Genomic DNA, 22,316 nt, shown 5'->3' on the forward strand with positions numbered 1-22,316 from the left:
AGATCTACGTGGCCATAAAGAGTCTGAAGGCAGGATACGCTGACAAACAGAGGCGGGACTTCCTCTCTGAGGCCAGCATCATGGGACAGTTCGACCACCCAAACATCATCAGACTGGAGGGTGTGGTCACACGATGTGAGTGATTGACAGCTACTTTGACTAATATAAGCAGAGATATGGTTATTGTATATGGTTATTGTTTGCTTTGGATCATGTATTGTATGTGCATGTATGGGTGTAACGTACCTATGTGTGAGAGAGACAGCTGTGCTCTTAATGAGAATCAGACCTGACCCTCGACCAGGTAGAGGCTCCAGTTACCATGGCAGCCCATGCTGTTGATGTGTCTGTTTGTGTGTGCGTATACGTGTAGGTACAAGGGGCACATGTTTACTAGTGCTTGTTATTACATTAGAGAAAGAGTGTTTGGATGTGATAGGTGATTTAGAAAAGACAGAACACAGAGACACAGACACAACCTTCCTAACAGATCACTATCACCATCACTGTCACTCCATCCTCTCTCTCTCTCTCTCTCTCTCTCTCTCTCCCTCTCTCTCTCTCTCTCCATCCATCCCTTGCGCCCTCTCTCTCTCTCTCTCTCTCTATTTCTCTCTCTCAAAACACGCTTGTATCATTTCCAAACACTTAGCTCAGCACAGTATTTATATACAATGCATCACTTACTTGGCTTAATGGTGTATCTTCTGTCTGCACTGACATTCTAAGCCTGTAGGACGGTAACTTATCAATATATATATATATGAATGTCACTAAATATAAATGCCTATATAAATGCCCACCCTCTCCACCATGTCTCCACCATGTCTCCACCATGTCTACAACCCAGTCTACCCCATGTCTCCCCCATGTCTCCAACCCAGTCTCCCCCCAGTCTCCCCCATGTCTACAACCCAGTCTCCCCCCAGTCTCCCCATGTTTCCAACCCAGTCTCCCCCATGTCTCCAACCCAGTCTCCCCCAGTCTCCCCCCAGTCTCCCCCCAGTCTCCCCCATGTCTACAACCCAGTCTCCCCCCAGTCTCCCCATGTTTCCAACCAAGTCTCCCCCATGTCTCCAACCCAGTCTCCCCATGTCTCCCCCATGTCTCCAACCCAGTCTCCCCATGTCTCCAACCCAGTCTCCCCATGTCTTCCCCATGTCTCCAACCCAGTCTCCCCCCAGTCTCCCCCATGTCTCCAACCCAGTCTCCCCCATGTCTCCAACCCAGTCTCCCCCCAGTCTCCCCCATGTCTCCAACCTAGTCTCCCCCCAGTCACCCCCCCAGTCTCCCCATGTCTCTACCCCAGTCTCCCCCGTTCTCCCCCCGTCTCCCCCATGTCTCCACCCCAGTCTCCCCCCGTCTCCCCCATGTCTCCACCCCAGTCTCTCCCCGTCTCCCCCATGTCTCCACCCCAGTCTCTCCCCGTCTCCCCCATGTCTCCACCCCAGTCTACCCCCGTCTCCCCCATGTCTCCACCCCAGTCTCTCCCCGTCTCCCCCATGTCTCCACCCCAGTCTCCCCCCGTCTCCCCCATGTCTCCACCCCAGTCTCTCCCCGTCTCCCCCATGTCTCCACCCCAGTCTCTCCCCGTCTCCCCCATGTCTTCAACCCAGTCTCCCCCCGTCTCCCCCATGTCTCCACCCCAGTCTCCCCCCGTCTCCCCCATGTCTCCACCCCAGTCTCCCCCATGTCTCCAACCCAGTCTCCCCCCAGTCACCCCCCCAGTCTCCCCATGTCTCTACCCCAGTCTCCCCCGTTCTCCCCCCGTCTCCCCCATGTCTCCACCCCAGTCTCCCCCCGTCTCCCCCATGTCTCCACCCCAGTCTCTCCCCGTCTCCCCCATGTCTCCACCCCAGTCTCTCCCCGTCTCCCCCATGTCTCCACCCCAGTCTACCCCCGTCTCCCCCATGTCTCCACCCCAGTCTCTCCCCGTCTCCCCCATGTCTCCACCCCAGTCTCCCCCCGTCTCCCCCATGTCTCCACCCCAGTCTCCCCCGTCTCCCCCATGTCTCCACCCCAGTCTCTCCCCGTCTCCCCCATGTCTTCACCCCAGTCTCCCCCCGTCTCCACCCCAGTCTCCCCCCGTCTCCCCCATGTCTCCACCCCAGTCTCCCCCCGTCTCCCCCATGTCTCCACCCCAGTCTCGCCCATGTCTCCAACCCAGTCTCCCCCCAGTCATCCCCCCAGTCTCCCCATGTCTCCCCCATGTCTCCACCCCAGTCTCCCCCCGTCTCCCCCATGTCTCCACCCCAGTCTCCTCCGTCTCCCCCATGTCTCCACCCCAGTCTCTCCCCGTCTCCTCCATGTCTTCACCCCAGTCTCCCCCCGTCTCCCCCATGTCTCCACCCCAGTCTCCCCCCGTCTCCCCCATGTCTCCACCCCAGTCTCCCCCCGTCTCCCCCATGTCTCCACCCCAGTCTCCCCCATGTCTCCAACCCAGTCTCCCCCCAGTCATCCCCCCAGTCTCCCCATGTCTCCCCCATGTCTCCACCCCAGTCTCCCCCCGTCTCCCACATGTCTCCACCCCAGTCTCCTCCGTCTCCCCCATGTCTCCACCCCAGTCTCCCCCATGTCTCCAACCCAGTCTCCCCCCAGTCATCCCCCCAGTCTCCCCATGTCTCCCCCATGTCTCCACCCCAGTCTCCCCCCGTCTCCCCCATGTCTCCACCCCAGTCTCCTCCGTCTCCCCCATGTCTCCACCCCAGTCTCCCCCCGTCTCCCCCATGGCCTCCCATGCCCCCCCCTCCCCCGCAGGTCTCCCCAATTCTAACATTTGTAAACCATTAATGAAAAATAAAACACTACTATATCTTGATTAGATACGTTTTTTTTTTAACATTATAATTTAATTATTATTTTTTATTTATTTTTTATTTAAGCAGGTAGGCTAGTTGAGAACAAGATGCGACCTGGCCAAGATAAAGCAAAGTAGTTCGACACATACAACAACACAGAGTTACACATGGAATAAACAAACATACAATCAATAATACAGTATAAAATCTATATACAACAAGGCAATAAATAGGCCATGGTGGCAAAGTAATTACAATATAGCAATTAAACACTGGAATGGTAGGATGTGCAGAAGATGAATGTGCAATTTGAGATACTGGGGTGCAAAGGAGCAAGATAAATAAATAAATACAGTATGGGGATGACGTAGATTGGATGGGCTATGTACAGATGGGCTTTGTACAGGTGCAGTGATTTGTGAGCTGCTCTGACAGCTGGTGCTTAAAGCTAGTGAGGGAGGTAAGAGTCTCCAGCTTCAGAGATTTTTGCAGTTCGTTCCAGTCATTGGCAGCAGAGAACTGGAAGAAGAGGCGGCCAAAGGAAGAATTGGCTTTGGGGTTGACCAGTGAGATATACCTGCTGGAGCGCGTGCTACGGGTGGGTGCTGCTATGGTGACCAGTGAGCTGAGATAAGGCGGAGCTTTACCTAGCAGAGACTTGTAGATGACCTGGAGTATTCAAATGATTCAAACTCGTTCAAATTGGTTTTTGATAATTGCTAGACAATCCTTTTCAGGTCTTGCCATGTTTTTTACCCATCTACTAGACCAATAGGTACCCTTCTTTGCAAGGCATTGGAAAACCTCCCTGTACTTTGTGGTTAAATCTATGTTTGAAATTCACATCTGTGGGACCTTACAGATTATTGTATGTGTGGGCTACAGAGATGAGGTAGTCTTTAAAAAATAATGTTAAACAGTCCATGCAAGTTATTATGTGACTTGTTAAGTACATTTTTACTCTAGAACTTATTTAGGATTGGCATAACAAATGTGTTGAATACTGAAGACATTTCAGCTTTAAATGTTTTATTATTTGTACAAATGTTGAAAAGCATAATTCCACTTTCACATGGTGGGGAATTGTGTGAAGGCCAGTGAGGGAAAAAACAGACTTTAATCCTTTTAATGTTCATGCGGTAACACAAGAATATGTGGAAAAAGTCAAGGGGTGTGAATACTTTCTGAAAGCACTGTAGGTCGCACAACAAAATAACGAATGCATATGCATAACCCCATCATGAATATTAATAATTCACCGAGTTAATTGGATATGTTTTTTATCTTCATGAATATTCAGTAACGTGCAAATGAAAGCTGAAAATCACTCTGCATTTCTTAATAATTTTTATTTTATATCTCTCTCTCTCTCTAATTAGAGATGATAATTTTGACCTTTGCTTGGCTGGGTTGGAGTGGTTTGTAGAACTATTAGCAGAATAAATCAGAATTGCTTTTCATTCCACAGGCACAGGTTGGTAATTGCTGCTCTTTTCTCTCAGAAGTAGCATTTTAATGCACTGTGAAACATAAACCAAGCACACACACACACACACACACACACACACACACACACACACACACACACACACACACACACACACACACACACTGACACACACAGACACAGACACACACAGACACACACCCACAGACACGCACACACAGACACACACACTACACACACAGACACACAGACACGCACACACAGACACACACAGACACACACACACACAGACAGACACACAAACACACACACAGACACAGACACACACACACAGAGAGACAGACACGCAAACACACACACACATCCAGACACACACACACACACACGCACACACAGACACACAGACACACAAACACGCACACACGCACACACACACACAGACAAACACACACATCCAGACACACACACACACAGACACACACACACACATTGGGTTGGAGACACACAGACACACACACCCTGACACACGACAAACACACACACACACATAACTTTCTCACTCATCTTTATTTACGATTCATTCAGGATTATAAGTAGACATGGTGGCATCCACTTGAATGTAGAATTCTTCTTAAACATATTATATTCTTATTTACAATAAAACTCCAAAATGACACAATACGTCATTTACCATTCATTTCTATCGGGCACAAAATAATCTGAAACACAAACAAAACAAACAGCAAATGCATCACAAGCTTGATGTGGTCATTGCGTGCTATTAATATGGAACCAAATACAACCATTTTGACAACTTTGATATGCATATAGGTGAATTTGGCTTAATACTTTTGGTCCCCAAAGATGGGGGGACTATATACAAAAAGTTTAGTAAATTCTCAACGGTTCACCTGATATGGATGAAAATACCCTCAAATTAAAGCTATAGTCATTGTCATTGTATCATTTAAAATCCAAAGTGTTGGAGCACAGAGTCAAAACAACAGAAATGTGTCACTGTCCCAATAATTTTGAAGCTCACTGTATGTGAGTTTGAGTTTTTTGTTTGTGTCCCTGTGTGTAGATGTGTATGTGTGAGAGCCTTCTGTCCTGGTATTCTAATGAGAGCCTTCTGTCCTGGTATTCTAATGAGAGCCTTCTGTCCTGGTATTCTAATGAGAGCCTTCTCTCTTGGTTTTCTAACGAGAGCCTTCTATCCTGCTGTCCTGGTATTCTAATGAAAGCCTTCTGTCCTGGTATTCTAATGAGAGTCTTCTGTTCTGGTATTCTAATGAGAGACTTCTGTCCTGGTATTGTAATGAGAACCTTCTGTCCTGCTGTCCTGGTATTCTAATGAGAGCCTTCTATCCTGCTGTTCTGGTATTCTATTGGGGGCCTTCTATCCTGCTGTCCTGGTATTCTAATGAGAGCCTTCTGTCCTGCTGTCCTGGTATTCTAATGAGAGCCTTCTATCCTGCTGCCCTGGTATTCTAATGAGAGCCTTCTATCCCGCTGTCCTGGTATTCTAATGAGAGCCTTCCATCTCGCTGTCCTGGTATTCTAATGAGAGCCTTCTATCCTGCTGTCCTGGTATTCTAATGAGAGCCTTCTGTCCTGCTGTCCTGGCATTCTAATGAGAGCCTTCTGTCCGGGTATTCTAATGAGAGCCTTCTGTCCTGGTATTCTAATGAGAGCCTTCTATCCTGGTATTCTAATGCGAGCCTTCTATCCTGGTATTCTAATGAGAGCCTTCTGTCCTGGTATTCTAATGAGAGCCTTCTATCCTGGTATTCTAATGAGAGCCTTCTACCCTGATATCCTGGTATTCTAATGAGAGCCTGCATGTCTTTCTGTGATTGCTGCCATTGTTATGCAAATGAGATCGCCGCACACAAAGAGAACGAGAGAGGAAATTGACCTTTTCTCCGCGAATTGGAAAAGTGCTGCATGCGCTCTCCCTATCTCTCTCCATCTGTCCTTTTATCTATTTATCCTTTCTTTATAAGCCTCACATAATCGCTGCGGCAATCGGCTCATCTGGAAATCCTACAATTAGGTACACCTCGTCATCTCATCTGCCGGCTATCTATCTAATACGTTCTCTCTCAGCACCTGGTTAAGGCCTGCTCTATTCTCTCCCCTAATCTGTTATCCTGTATTTGGGTAAAGTAGTTATGCATTTGGAGGCTCTCCTTTGTGTGGAGAATAATGTTAGTTTAAACACTCTTTGTGTGGTGAATTTATTGGAGATTTTATGTGTTTCTGTCTCTCACTTTATGCTCCTCCAGCCGTACGAAGAGATCCATATGCTCTCACACATAGTATTAATATTTTAGTTAAAAGCCCTCTATCTGAATCAATATGCAGTTAACAATCTCCAGTTAACATTCCATGTTGTTTCTCAAGCTAGAACACTTACACAGTGGACAGATCAGCACTGTGGTGTACGAGGTTGACTGAGGCGATAGGAGGCCAGTTCTCTCATTAAAAGCATGTGTTAATGAAGTGCTGTTAAAAACACAAACTCCTGGATCCATTTTACACTCTGCTGCTCTCACACCAGGCAGAAGATCAATAGGCAATCTACAATTCTGCTCACTGCAAATAAACTGGGCTGGACACTGAGCATCACACACACAGATACAAACATCAGCCTACACATATTTAAACATTCTTCAGCACATGCAAATAGAGAACACCTCTCTTTCCCAGTCACACCACACAAATACACACAGAATTTTGTTCATTTAGCAGACACACTTATCCAGTGCACACTTATCCAGTGCACACTTATCCAGTGCACACTTATCCATGCTCAAGTGCACAGCAGCAGATTTTTCACCTAATCATCTCGGGGACTTGAACCAGTGACCTTTTGGTTACCCGCCCAACACTCTTAACTGCTAGGCTACTTGCCGCCCTCACACACACATACCATTTCTTTACCAGTGCTGCAGTGTTATCCCATCACTGCTGAGTGCCATCATATAGTCCTGATCGTCAGAGCTCTTTGTTTCTGTCAGGTGCTTGTTTACTGGCTCTGTTACAAAAGCTACAGCTGTATTACCGCTCTGAGTTAGAAACTGGACGTACACATTGACCCCAGAAGCAATCAGACAATCTTGGCTCTTTAGAAGATATTAAAGTTGAAAGCCTTGAAAACAGCAAATTTATGAGATAATAGGGCTACACACAACTTATCTTCGACCGAGTGGTATTCCTTCATTCTGTGGGTTTGAAGTGTCTCTATCTTTACGCATCTTAATGAATGTCTCTTTATTTTGGCTGAAGGGAATGTGTTTCTGTAGGGTCTTAAGAACAGGGCTTCATTTAACACAGCAGAGAGGCGATACTCCAGAGGGTTGATACTCCAACAGAGAGAGGTAAAATGTGGCAACCTGACCGTGTGTGTTTGGAGGAGGGCTTTATGTGCGTGTCTGGCATGCGATTCAGTCTCAAGACGTGGTCAATGGGGTCTATTGTAGGGGATCAGAGTGACAGAGGGAGGGAGAGATAGACAGACAGAGGGGAGTGTGTGTGTGGTTTGGTGTTAACTCCCTGGGATCTTGTCATGCTAATTCTCCATGGCAGGAGTCCAGATGAAGACTTCAGAAAGCAGAGGAATTATAGACCAATAGGATAATGAATGAAGGACTGGACTCGTCAACTGAAAAGTGAAGTTTTCTCAAGGGTTTCACAGCGGTCAGAGCTGGGAACCACAATGAAACACTCATCCCATTATATTTGTAGTTAGGGAAGCTCTTTGCTTTTGCACACACACCTTTATTCAAGAACATTCTTTCTTGTATTTTCCTCAAACCTTGAGCTCCCCAGTTGTATCACAGTTGTCTGTCTGTCTGTCTGTCTGTCTGTCTGTCTGTCTGTCTGTCTGTCTGTCTGTCTGTCTGTCTGTCTGTCTGTCTGTCTGTCTGTCTGTTTGTCTGCCTGCCTGCCTGCCTGCCTGCCTGCCGGCCGCTCGTCTGTCAATCTCACACATACACACACGTGTCTGTCTATCTGTTACGTAAGGGGGACGGGCTGTTAGCTGTCAGACCTCTATTTTGGTACGGATCAATCCCACAGCGCCTTTCATCTGTCCCTTTCGATAGAGCAGTCACATGACACACTTCTCTGCAGGACAGCCTCAAAATCAGAGGCTCGTCCTGCAGTCGATACACACACACCCTCTGGCCTAGTCTCTGGTGGCAGTGTCCCGTTTGACAGCCACATTAGTCTAACGGATCAAAGTGAAAGGGAATTGGATTTTCCTCTGCTGGGGGTGAGGATAGGCATTTATCAGTGTGTGGGTTTTTTGTGTGCTATTTATCTCAGTGAGATAGTGATTTCATTTACGGTGATGTATCACCGTCTTTACCCAGTATAGAGCTGTAGGGCTCCCAGTGATGTTACTGACCTCCCCTGACAACCCATCTCCCCCCCTCCCTCCACCCCCTCTTCCACCTCCCCTCTCCCTCCTTCCCTCTCCCTCCTCTCGCCCTCCTCTCCTTCCCCTTCCTCCCCCTCTCCTTCCCCCTGTCTTCCTCTTCTCCCTCCTCCCCTCTCCCTCCTCCCCCTCTCCATCCTCACCTACCTCTCACTTATTTTATTCTGTATTTCTCTCCCCTGCCCTTCTCCCCTGACAACCATATTCTCCCCCATACCCTCTCCACTCTCACCCCAATCTCACCCTTCTCCCTCCTCTTTCAATCTTCACCTGTCTTTCCTCACTTCTCTTACCCTGTCTCACACCTCCCCCACATCTCCCCCTCTTTCTTCCCCATCTCTCACCTTCCTTGTGCAACCCACTTCCTCCTCCCGTCCTTTCGTCCCTCCCTCTCTCTCTCTCTCTCTCTCTCTCTCTCTCTCTCTCTATCTCTCTCTCTCTCTCTCTCGAATCCCATCTCCCTCCATCTCCTCCTCTCTCTCTCTCTCTCTCCTCCCATCTCCCTCCAACTCCTCTCTCCTCCTTTCCTCCCTCTCCCTCCATCTCCCTTCTCCTACCTTCTTATCTCTGCCCGGTTCTTCCCAGCATCTCTGATTGGAGAAATGTGGCCTATTCATCACCATTGACACAGTAGTATGGTAGTATTGGCTGTGTTTACAAACTGTACCACACACAGCGTGTGTGTGTGTGTGTGTGTGTGTGTGTGTGTGTGATTGGAACCACATTCCCTTCTCTGGCTATAGGAGGTGTCGTCTGTGGGGGGCCATGTAAGGAAACAGGGACTACTGTGCGGGCCTGTGCGGGCACTTTGTTAATCATTTGTAAGCCACCAGGAGCCGGGCGGGGAATCAGACCTGTCAATCAATCACACTGTTTACCCCCTTCCCTCAACACACACAGGTGTTTCTGTTCAAAAGGCTGATCAGTATTCATGAGATCTCAAGAGACAACCCTCTGCACACAGACACACACACACACACACACACACACACACACACACACACACACACACACACACACACACCCTTGTGGATTGGCCCACAGTAATTATCTTCTGGTGTTTATGGAAGGCCCTAATTAGAAACTGTCACTGTGAATGATGATGACATGCCATGATGTACCCCAGAGAGAGAGAGAGAGAGGGAGAGAGGAGGGAGAGAGAGGGAGGGGAGATAGGTGGGAGAGAGAGGGAGAGAGGAGGGAGAGAGAGGGAGAGAGGAGGGAGAGAGAGGGAGGGGAGATAGGTGGGAGAGAGGGAGAAAGACTAAATGAGATTGGTCTCCACTGTGACTATTTACTTCTCCTGTCTTTCCTCTCTTCCCATCTATGTGGAATGTTGTTCTGTTCTGTGTTGTTCTGTATTTTTTTGTGTCCTCAGATAAGCCAGTATGTATGTATTGTGTTCTGTGTTGTTCTGTATTTTTCTGTGTCCTCAAATAAGCCAGTATATATGTTTTGTGTTCTGTGTTGTTCTGTATTGTTCTGTGTCCTCAGATAAGCCAGTATTTGTGTTCTGTATTGTTCTGTGTCCTCAGATAAGCCAGTATATATGTATTGTGTTATGTGTTGTTCTGTGTCCTCAGATAAGCCAGTATATATGTTTTGTGTTCTCTATTGTTCTGTGTCCTCAGATAAGCCAGTATACAGTGGGGCAAAAAAGTATTTAGAGAGGCCTGTAATTTTCATCATAGGTACACTTCAACTACGACAGACAAAATGAGAAAAAAAATCCAGAAAATCACATTGTAGGATTTTTAATGAATTTATTTGCAAATTATGGTGGAAAATAAGTATTTGGTCACCTACAAACAAGCAAGATTTCTGGCTCTCACAGACCTGTAACTTCTTCTTTAAGAGGCTCCTCTGCCCTCCACTCGTTACCTGTATTAATGGCACCTGTTTGAACTTGTTATCAGTATAAAAGACACCTGTCCACAACCTCAAACAGTCACACTCCAAACTCCACTATGGCCAAGACCAAAGAGCTGTCAAAGGACACCAGAAACAAAATTGTAGACCTGCACCAGGCTGGGAAATGTGAATCTGCAATAAGTAAGCAGCTTGGTTTGAAGAAATCAACTGTGGGAGCAATTATTAGGAAATGGAAGACCTACAAGACCACTGATAATCTCCCTCGATCTGGGGCTCCACGCAAGATCTCACCCCATGGGGTCAAAATTATCACAAAAAAATCCCAGAACCACACGGGGGGACCTAGTGAATGACCTGCAGAGAGCTGGGACCAAAGTAACAAAGCCTACCATCAGTAACACACTACGCCGCCAGGGACTCAAATCCTGCAGTGCCAGACGTGTCCCCCTGCTTAAGCCAGTACATGTCCAGGCCCGTCTGAAGTTTGCTAGAGAGCATTTGGATGATCCAGAAGAAGATTGGGAGAATGTCATATGGTCAGATGAAACCAAAATATAACTTTTTGGTAAAAACTCAACTCGTCGTGTTTGCAGGACAAAGAATGCTGAGTTGCATCCAAAGAACACCATACCTACTGTGAAGCATGGGGGTGGAAACATCATGCTTTGGGGCTGTTTTTCTGCAAAGGGACCAGGACGACTGATCCGTGTAAAGGAAAGAATGAATGGGGCCATGTATCATGAGATTTTGAGTGAAAACCTCCTTCCATCAGCAAGGGCATTGAAGATGAAACATGGCAGGGTCTTTCAGCATGACAATGATCCCAAACACACCGCCCGGGCAACAAAGGAGTGGCTTCGTAGGAAGCATTCCAAGGTCCTGGAGTGGCCTAGCCAGTCTCCAGATCTCAACCCCATTGAAAATCTTTGGAGGGAGTTGAAAGTCCATGTTGCCCAGCAACAGCCCCAAAACATCACTGCTCTAGAGGAGATCTGCATGGAGGAATGGGCCAAAATACCAGCAACAGTGTGTGAAAACCTTACAGAAAACGTTTGACCTCTGTCATTGCCAACAAAGGGTATATAACAAAGTATTGAGATAAACTTTTGTTATTGACCAAATACTTATTTTCCACCATAATTTGCAAATAAATTCATTAAAATTCATAAAATGTGATTTTTTGGATTTTTTTCTCTCACTTTGTCTGTCATAGTTGAAGTGTACCTACGATGAAAATTACAGGCCTCTCTCATCTTTTTAAGTGGGAGAACTTGCACAATTGGTGGCTGACTAGATACTTTTTTGTCCCACTGTATATGTATTGTGTTCTGTGTTGTTCTGTATTGTTCTGTGTCCTCAGATAAACCAGTATATATGTATTGTGTTCTGTGTTGTTCTGTATTGTTCTCTGTCCTCAGATAAGCCAGTATATATGTATTGTGTTCTGTGTTGTTCTGTGTCCTCAGATAAGCCAGTATATATGTATTGTGTTCTGTGCATTAATGTAATGTGTTGTTCTTTCTCTTCTCAGGTAAGCCAGTGATGATCATCACAGAATTTATGGAGAATGGATCCCTAGATACCTTTCTCAAGGTTAGTTGGGGTTTTAGACTGGGTTTCCGAATAAGCACTTTGACTTCTGCTGATGTAAAAAGTGCTTTATAAATACATTTGATTGAATTTATTGAGTTTGTTCCACACTCACTCACTCACTCACTCACACTCTCTCTCTCTCTACCCACTTAGTCATTCTGCCTGTATATTAAGACAGTCTGAAGCTTGTGCTGCTCCATAGTGTTTGAAGATCTCTCCTGATTGAAACAGGGATGGAAAGTAATAGAAAGTGATTGTAGAGAAACTACTAGTTCCTCATTCAGTTCAGAGTCTTTTCAGTTCTGACAGAACACCACTCAACCCCACTGGCCTCACTCCTAATGAAGGATTTCACAATAACATCTGTGGAGGACAGATTCACTCACAAACCCACACACATTGCATCAATAATGTTTAGAGTTGCCCTTGGTATATATAGCTGAACCAGCAGATAACCCTGAGTGTTATGTCCACCTCCCCACTCCTATATCCATCCACTAGACCGTAATCCTGTTATAGCTAGCTTACGTTATCTCACAGCAATATCCACCCACGTCATCTCCTGTTCTACCACAAACACACAATACACACATGCACACACATACACACACAAAGGCATGCATACACACAAGCACGCACACAGACACACACATACACACCAGTTCTCTCTCATTCTCAGAGCAATATCCATCTACACTACCGGTCAAAAGTTTTAGAACACCTACTCATTCAAGGGTTTTTCTTTATTTTTACTACTTTCTCCATTGTAGAATAATTGTGAAGACATCACAACTATGAAATAACACGCAGGGAATCATGTAGTAACCAGAAAAGTGGAAAACAAATCAAAATATATTTTATATTTAAGATTCTTCAAATAGCCGCTCTTTGACTTGATGACAGCTTTGCACACCAGTGGCATTCTCTCAACCAGCTTCATGAGGTAGTCACCTGGAATGCATGTCAATTAACAGGTGTGCCTTCTTAAAAGTTAAGTTAAGTTTCTGTCCTTCTTAATGCCTTTAAGCAAATCATTTGTGTTGTGACATGGTGGGGGGTATACATAAGATAGCCCTATTTGGTAAAACACCAAGTCCATATTATGGCAAGAGCAGCTCAAATAAGCAAAGAGAAATGACAGTCCATCATTTCTTTAAGACATGAAGGCAGTCAATACGGAACATTTCAAGAACTTTGAACGTTTCTTCAAGCGCAGTCGCAAAAACCATCAAGCCCTATGATTAAACTGGCTCTCATGAGGACCACCCACAGGAAAGGAAGACCCAGAGTTACAGTGCCTTGCGAAAGTATTCGGCCCCCTTGAACTTTGCGACCTTTTGCCACATTTCAGGCTTCAAACATAAAGATATAAAACTGTATTTTTTTGTGAAGAATCAACAACAAGTGGGACACAATCATGAAGTGGAACGACATTTATTGGATATTTCAAACTTTTTTAACAAATCGAAAACTGAAAAATTGGGCGTGCAAAATTATTCAGCCCCTTTACTTTCAGTGCAGCAAACTCTCTCCAGAAGTTCAGTGAGGATCTCTGAATGATCCAATGTTGACCTAAATGACTAATGATGATAAATACAATCCACCTGTGTGTAATCAAGTCTCCGTATAAATGCACCTGCACTGTGATAGTCTCAGAGGTCCGTTAAAAGCGCAGAGAGCATCATGAAGAACAAGGAACACACCAGGCAGGTCCGAGATACTGTTGTGAAGAAGTTTAAAGCCGGATTTGGATACAAAAAGATTTCCCAAGCTTTAAACATCCCAAGGAGCACTGTGCAAGCGATAATATTGAAATGGAAGGAGTATCAGACCACTGCAAATCTACCAAGACCTGGCCGTCCCTCTAAACTTTCAGCTCATACAAGGAGAAGACTGATCAGAGATGCAGCCAAGAGGCCCATGATCACTCTGGATGAACTGCAGAGATCTACAGCTGAGGTGGGAGACTCCGTCCATAGGACAACAATCAGTCATATATTGCACAAATCTGGCCTTTATGGAAGAGTGGCAAGAAGAAAGCCATTTCTTAAAGATATCCATAAAAAGTGTTGTTTAAAGTTTGCCACAAGCCAACTGGGAGACACACCAAACATGTGGAAGAAGGTGCTCTGGTCAGATGAAACCAAAATTGAACTTTTTGGCAACAATGCAAAACGTTATGTTTGGCGTAAAAGCAACACAGCTGAACACACCATCCCCACTGTCAAACATGGTGGTGGCAGCATCATGGTTTGGGCCTGCTTTTCTTCAGCAGGGACAGGGAAGATGGTTAAAATTGATGGGAAGATGGATGGAGCCAAATACAGGACCATTATGGAAGAAAACCTGATGGAGTCTGCAAAAGACCTGAGACTGGGACGGAGATTTGTCTTCCAACAAGACAATGATCCAAAACATAAAGCAAAATCTACAATGGAATGGTTCAAAAATAAACATATCCAGGTGTTAGAATGGCCAAGTCAAAGTCCAGACCTAAATCCAATCGAGAATCTGTGGAAAGAACTGAAAACTGCTATTCACAAATGCTCTCCATCCAACCTCACTGAGCTCGAGCTGTTTTGCAAGGAGGAATGGGAAAAAATGTCAGTCTCTCGATGTGCAAAACTGATAGAGACATACCCCAAGCGACTTACAGCTGTAATCGCAGCAAAAGGTGGCGCTACAAAGTATTAACCTAAGGGGGCTGAATAATTTTGCACGCCCAATTTTTCAGTTTTTGATTTGTTAAAAAAGTTTGAAATATCCAATAAATGTCGTTCCACTTCATGATTGTGTCCCACTTGTTGTTGATTCTTCACAAAAAAATACAGTTTTATATCTTTATGTTTGAAGCCTGAAATGTGGCAAAAGGTCGCCAAGTTCAAGGGGGCCGAATACTTTCGCAAGGCACTGTACCTCTGCTGCAGAGGATAAGTTCATTAGAGTTACCAAACTCAGAAATTGCAGCCCAAATAAATGCTTCACAGAGTTCAAGTAACATACACATCTCAACATCAACTGTTCAGAGGAGACTGTGTGAATCAGACCTTCATGGTCGAATTACTGCAAAGAAACCACTACTAAAGGACACCAATAATAAGAAGAGACTTGTTTGGGCCAAGAAACATGAACAATGGACATTAGACCGGTGGAAATTTGTCCTTCGGTCTGAAGTCCAAATTGGAGATTTTTGGTTCCAACCGCCGTGTCTTACACGCCTCCAGGCAGTGTAAGGGCTATTTTACCAAGAAGGAGAGTGATGGAGTGCTGCATCAGATGACCTGACTTCCACAATCACCTGACCTCAACCAAATTGAGATGGTTTGTGATGAGTCGGACCGCAGAGTGAAGGAAAAGCAGCCAACATGTGGCAAATCCTTCAAGCTGGTTGAGAGAATGCCAAGAGTGTGCAAAGCTGTCATTAAGGCAAAGGGTGGCTATTTGAAGAATCTCAAATATAAAATATATTTTGATTTGTTTAACCCTTTTTTGGTTACTACATGATTCCATGTGTTCTTTTATAGTTTTGATGCCTTCATTATAATTCTACAATGTAGAAAATAGTAAAAATAATGAAAAACCCTTGAATGAGTAGGTGTTGTAAAACAATGGACTGGTAGTGTATCTCCTCTACCGGTGTTTCAGCAGCTGTGGAGCAAGTTAATTAGGTCTTGTTTTGTGAAATGCTGATTGATTGCTCTGTCTCTCTAACCCACAGACTTCCTCCTTTAACAATCTCCTTATAGCACTTCCAGTAAGGGATTTGAGAGAGAAGGGGGGAGTGGGGGTTGGAGAGTGGAAGGGAGGGAGACAGAGGGAGCAGAAAGAAATGGGGTGAGAGAGACAATAAGAAAGAGAGAGGGAGAGAGGGGTGAAATAGAATGAAAGAGAGAGAGGGAGAGGGGTGAAAGTGAAATAGAATGAAAGAGAGAGAGAGAGAGAGATGCATTGTTTTTGTGACCAGTGCTTCTTCATTGATCTGGGGTCTAATGAAACCCATGTAACTCTGTGTTTAGCCTATTACCCATAAAACTGATCTCAGAATTATATTGGCTTTTTATGACAGTCATTATGCTCACTACCCAGATCAAACATCGTCAACGCATGTGTGTGTGTGTGTGTGTGTGTGTGTTTGAGAGAGCAGTCTTCTTTCTCTTCCCTGTCAGTTTTCATCATCATTTAGCCAGATTATCGTGGAGGGGAATGGGCTCCACTTAAAGAGAACTGTATCTGTATTGCGGTAATGAGACTGGTAACAGTGGTGATCTGTTCTCAGTGATACAGCCTGCTGTATATTAGTAGAGGAACTGTGGAGAAGGATTTATGAGATAGAGTCAGGCTGGGGGTGTTATTCACAGAGCAGGACTGCTGTGGTGGTAACACAATGTGCATATGTGTGTTCAATGAAATTCAAGCCAATTCAATAAACTTTATTGTTCCCCAAGGGTAAATTGTTGCTGGGCTGATGGTGACAACACCGACAGAACATACAACAGCGAACATCTCTCTCTCTCTCTCTCTCTCTCTCTCTCTCTCTCTCTCTCTCCATTTCTCCCCCACCCTTCTTTCTCTCTGTCTCTCCCTCTCCCTCTTTCCAATAGAAACAAGACGGTCAGTTCACAGTGATCCAGCTGGTGGGCATGCTGCGGGGCATTGCGTCGGGCATGAAGTACCTGTCTGACATGAGCTACGTTCACCGAGACCTGGCCGCACGCAACATCTTGGTCAACAGCAACCTGGTGTGTAAGGTGTCTGACTTCGGCCTGTCACGAGTACTGGAGGACGACCCTGAGGCAGCATACACCACACAGGTAAGACAGACACACACCATTATACCACACGGGTAAGACAGACACACACCATTATACCACACTTCGCAATGTGTTATGCGAAGGATTATTACATTTAAATCCTTGTTTTTGAAAGGCTCATACATGATGGTGCAATTGGAATTTGCTTAGACAGTAAATATTTGTATTAAAGTTGTAGCCTTCTGTATGTTAGTGAGGAAGAGAAGGAGAGAGCTTGTTAGTCCATATCAGTGCCCCTGTCCACCCATACTGTGGTATGTTGGTATTTCCTCTCTTACCTCTCTCGTCCACCTCAACCCTCATCCCCCTTTTCTAACTTCCTAGCCTTTCTCCTTCTCACATCTCTCTCTCATTTCCTCACTCCCTAGCCTTTCTCATTCTCACCTCTCTCTCATTTCCTCACTCCCTAGCCTTTCTCCTTCTCACATCTCTCCTTTCCTCACTCCCTAGCCTTTCCAGTTCTCACCTCTCGCTCCTTTCCTCACTCCCTAGCCTTTCTCCTTCTCACCTCTCGCTCCTTTCCTCACTCCCTAGCCTTTCTCCTTCTCACCTCTCGCTCCTTTCCTCACTCCCTAGCCTTTCTCCTTCTCACCTCTCGCTCCTTTCCTCACTCCCTAGCCTTTCTCCTTCTCACCTCTCTCTCCTTTCCTCACTCCTTAGCCTTTCTCCTTCTCAACTCTCTTTCCTTTCCTCTTTCCCCCTTACCCCTTCCCTCCAAATTTCCCCTTTATTCCCTTCTTTTTTTGTGAGAGAAAGAGAGAGAGGGGTAGAATGACAAATCACGCGTGAAACAGCCTGTCAGTCCCTGTCTAAATTGAGATGAGACGGATCCGTTTCGCCAATATGAAAGCTTTTTTTGCTGCAGCTACCTAGCCTAGCTTGCAGATATTTATCAGACAAGTCAAAGTGAGGCCAATTTCTGGTCCATGTATTTCATGACTCTTGTTTGCTAAAACACCTTGCTACAAGTGGCAACTTTGTTTCAAAGTTTCATCACTTCATTGTAAAGAGACACCGTTACTGTGAAAACAGTCAAATCAAATCAAATTTGATTTGTCACATGCTCCGAATAGAACACCTGACAGTGAAATGCTTACTTACAAGGCCTTAATCAACAATGCAGGTTTAAAATAATAATAATAATAATAATAATAAAAGAGCAGCAGTAAAATAACAGCAGCGAGGCTTTATGCAGGGGTACCGGTACAGAGTCAATATGGAGGTTATATACAGGGGGTACCGGTACAGAGTCAATGTGGAGGCCATATACAGGTTGTACCGGTACAGAGTCAATATGGAGGCTATATACAGGGGGTACCGGTACAGAGTCAATGTGCGGGGGAACCGGTTAGTTTAGGTAATATATACATGTAGGTAGAGGTAAAGTGGCTATGCATAGATAATAAACAGAGAGTAGCAGCAGCGTAAAATGGCGGGGGGCATTGTAAATACTCTGGGTAGCCAATTGGTTAGCTCTTCAGGAGTCTAATGGCTTGGGGGTAGAAGTTGTTTGGGGGTAAGAAGCTTTTTTAACCTAGACTTGGCGCTAAATTAGCCCTTGCCATGCGGTTTCAGAGTGAACAGTCTATGACTAGGGTTGCTGGAGTTTGAAGCTGAAGCTCTCAACCTGCTCCATTGCAGCCCCGTCGATGAGAATGGGGGAGTGCTCGGTCCTCTTTTTCCTGTAGTCCACAATCATCTCTTTTGTCTTGATCACATTGAGGGAGAGGTTGTTGTCCTGGCACCACACAGTCAGGTCTCTGACCTCCTCCCTATAGTCTGTCTCATTGTTGTCAGTGATCAGGCCTACCACTGTTGTGTCGTCTGCAAACTTAATGATGGTGTTGGAGTCGTGCCTGGCCATGCAGTAATGAGTGAACAGGGATTACAGGAGGGACTGAGCACGCACCCCTGAGGGACCCCCGTGTTGAGGATCAGCGTGGCAGATGTGTTGTTACCTACCGTTACCACCTGGGGGCGGGCCATCAAGAAGTCCAGGATCCAGTTGCAGAGGGAGGTGTATAGTCCCAGGGTCGTTAATCTCAACTGCGCATCTCGTCTTCAAAAAGAAAGGAAGACCATTGATTAAAATGCCTTTATTTGTATTGCATGTTCAATGGAAACAAAATTTAAAAACTCTGACGCATTTCGGCTGCAAGGCCTTCGTCAGGGAATACACTATTTGATCTGAATGGCCGGTCTTCAGTCAGCTGTTCTGCAACATAATATTCTAAAACTGGCTAGCTTTGTCTTGTCTCATGTCGGCTGTTGTTTCTGATCTGTGCTTAAACTTCTTATGGCTAGGGGTTCCGCTACCCCCCCCCCCCCCCCCCCCCTCCCAACATTCCGCTGAAAAGGACAGTGCCCCTTGTCTTCCTACTGGGATAATTGCAGGTTTCACAAAGAAAAAGCTTTTATTGTCTTACCTCTCTCTCTTGTCCCTTCACCCCTCGCTCCTCTCACCAGTTTAGTCCATTGTCCCTTCCTTTACCCCCAGGAGATGAATAGAGAGAGCTCATTCTAATGCCCAATGCCAGATCAACCCCTTTACCCCCTGGAGATGAATAGAGAGAGTTTGTTCTAATGCCCAATGCCAGATCAACCCCTTTACCCCCTGGAGATGAATAGAGAGAGCTCATTCTAATGCCCAATGCCAGATCAACCCCTTTACCCCCTGGAGATGAATAGAGAGAGCTCGTTCTAATGCCCAATGCCAGATCAACCCCTTTACCCCCTGGAGATGAATAGAGAGAGCTCATTCTAATGCCCAATGCCAGATCAACCCCTTTACCCCCTGGAGATGAATAGAGAGAGCTCGTTCTAATGCCCAATGCCAGATCAACCCCTTTACCCCCTGGAGATGAATAGAGAGAGCTCATTCTAATGCCCAATGCCAGATCAACCCCTTTACCCCCTGGAGATGAATAGAGAGAGCTCATTCTAATGCCCAATGCCAGATCAACCCCTTTACCCCCTGGAGATGAATAGAGAGAGCTCATTCTAATGCCCAATGCCAGATCAACACCTTTACCCCCTGGAGATGAATAGAGAGAGCTCATTCTAATGCCAAATGCCAGATCAACCCCTTTACCCCCTGGAGATGAATAGAGAGAGCTCATTCTAATGCCCAATGCCAGATCAACCCCTTTACCGCCCGGAGATGAATAGAGAGAGCTCGTTCTAATGCCCAATGCCAGATCAACCCCTTTACCCCCTGGAGATGAATAGAGAGAGCTCATTCTAATGCCCAATGCCAGATCAACCCCTTTACCCCCTGGAGATGAATAGAGAGAGCTCGTTCTAATGCCCAATGCCAGATCAACCCCTTTACCGCCTGGAGATGAATAGAGAGAGCTCGTTCTAATGCCCAATGCCAGATCAACCCCTTTACCCCCTTGGAAATTCCAGAAGATATAAAAGTACTGGTTAGGTATAATCCGTTCAGATCTACAAAAAAGCATAGCAGGCAAAGGGTTAGAGGTTGGAATTGGACATATGTATCTTCCTAACTACCCAGCACTCTCCACTCCAGGTGCTAAAAGACCTGCTGGTTTCAAGGTTGCTCCTAACAAACCCTAATTATTCTAATAAGTTATTAGGCTTAACGAGACATAATGAGTGGTGGGATTAATGTGAATCTGGCTCAGGGTTAGTGTAGAGGAATAAAGTAGTTTGTTGGAGCTGTCAAACTCCTGCCCTATAGGACCTCAACGATTTGAAGAAGAGGAGAGAGGATGAACCTGTCCAAATATGAACATGGGAATTAAAAACTAACGAGAAGAGAGTGGAGGAACCTGTCCAAATATGAAAATGTGAATTAAAAAGTAACAAGGAGAGAGTGGAATTAAAAGGTTGTGGAATTAAAAAGGTTTCAAAAAAAGCCAGCAGCAAATATGAAGACATCACATCATCACTGTGCTGTAATGGGGAAAGATAGAAAGCTAGCTAGTAGCCGTTGAGAAGCTAGTAGCCACTGAGAACATTTTACATGCTATAAATAATGCACTATATTATAACATACAACATAGACATAGCCTTATAACTCATCCTACGTGTAACCCCATTCACTGAGCATTATACACAGGCTGTAAATGGCGTAATAAGCAGCGCTGCACTGCATGGTGCCTCATATGATATGCTCACACAAAGACACTTCTCCATCGGTATTCACAGGGAAGTGTTAGAGATGTTTCTTTAATGGGGCATTAGCATAGATCGCCCTGGAGAGGGAGGAGAGGAGAGGGAGGTTTAGTAGGAGAGAGAGACGGAGAGTAAGAGTGAAGCGAGATTAGGAAGAGATCGAGCGAGAGAGAAGGGAGGGAAGGAGTTAGAGAGAGACCGACAAAGAATTGGAAAACAAATCAAACATTGCTAAACTCCCATATGTGTTAGGCGAAATACCGCAGTGTACAGCAGCAAGATGTACAGTGCATTTGGAAAGTATTCAAATCCCTTGACTTTTTCCACATTTTATTACATTACAGCCTTATTCTAAAATGTATTAAAATAAAAATGTTCCTCATCAATCTTCACACAATACCCCATAATGCCAAAAAAAATTGAGCTGAGGTGCATCCTGTTTCCATTGATCATCCTTGAGATGTTTCTACAACTTGATTGGAGTCCACCTGTGGTAAATTAAATGAATGGACATGATTTGGAAAGGCACACACCTGTCTATATAAGGTCCTACAGATGACAGTGCATGTCAGAGCAAAAACCAAGCCATGAGGTCGAAGGAATTGTCCATAGAGCTCCGAGAGAGGATTGTGTCGAGGCACAGATCTGTGGACGGGTACCAAAAATGTCTGCAACATTGAAGGTCTCCAAGATCACAGTGACCTCCATCATTCATAAATGGAAGAAGTTTCGAATCACCAAGACTCTTCCTAGAGCTGGCCGCCCGGCCAAACTGAGCAACCATCTCTGTAGCACTCCACCAAACTTGGTTTCCAGATGGAAGCCACTCCTCAGTAAAAGGCACATGACAACCCACCTGGACTTTGCTAAAAGGCACCTAAAGGACTCTCAGACCATGAACAACAAGATTCTCTGGTCTGATGAAACCAAGTTTGAACTCCTTGGCCTGAATGCCATGCGTCATGTCTGGATGAAAACTGGCACCATCCTTACGGTGAAGCATGGTGGTGGCAGCATCATGCTGTGGAGATGTTTTTCAGCGACAGGGACTGGGAGACTAGTCAGGATCGAGGGAAAGATGAACAAAGCAAAGTACAGAAAGATCCTTAAAGAAAACTTGCTCCAGAGAACTCAGGACCTCAGAATGGTGCGAAGGTTCACCTTCCAACAGGACAACAACCTTAAGCACACAGCCAAGAAAACGCAGGAGT

At 45.5% G+C, this 22,316-nt stretch overlaps 1 protein-coding gene across 1 annotated transcript in view; it reads left to right on the plus strand.

Moving 5' to 3' along the window:
* LOC139386629 (ephrin type-A receptor 3-like) overlaps nt 1–22,316 on the plus strand; it is a 183,350-nt gene that overhangs the window by 156,060 nt on the left and 4,974 nt on the right. The window contains exons 13-15 of the mRNA XM_071132367.1: nt 1–135; nt 12,093–12,154; nt 16,756–16,965. The exon at nt 1–135 is cut by the window's left edge and continues 51 nt beyond it. Coding sequence (XP_070988468.1) covers nt 1–135; nt 12,093–12,154; nt 16,756–16,965 — 407 coding nt within the window. The remainder of the gene's footprint in view (nt 136–12,092; nt 12,155–16,755; nt 16,966–22,316) is intronic.

This window comes from Oncorhynchus clarkii, chromosome 28 (genome assembly GCF_045791955.1).
Source record: "Oncorhynchus clarkii lewisi isolate Uvic-CL-2024 chromosome 28, UVic_Ocla_1.0, whole genome shotgun sequence".
NCBI classification, from domain to species: domain Eukaryota; kingdom Metazoa; phylum Chordata; class Actinopteri; order Salmoniformes; family Salmonidae; genus Oncorhynchus; species Oncorhynchus clarkii.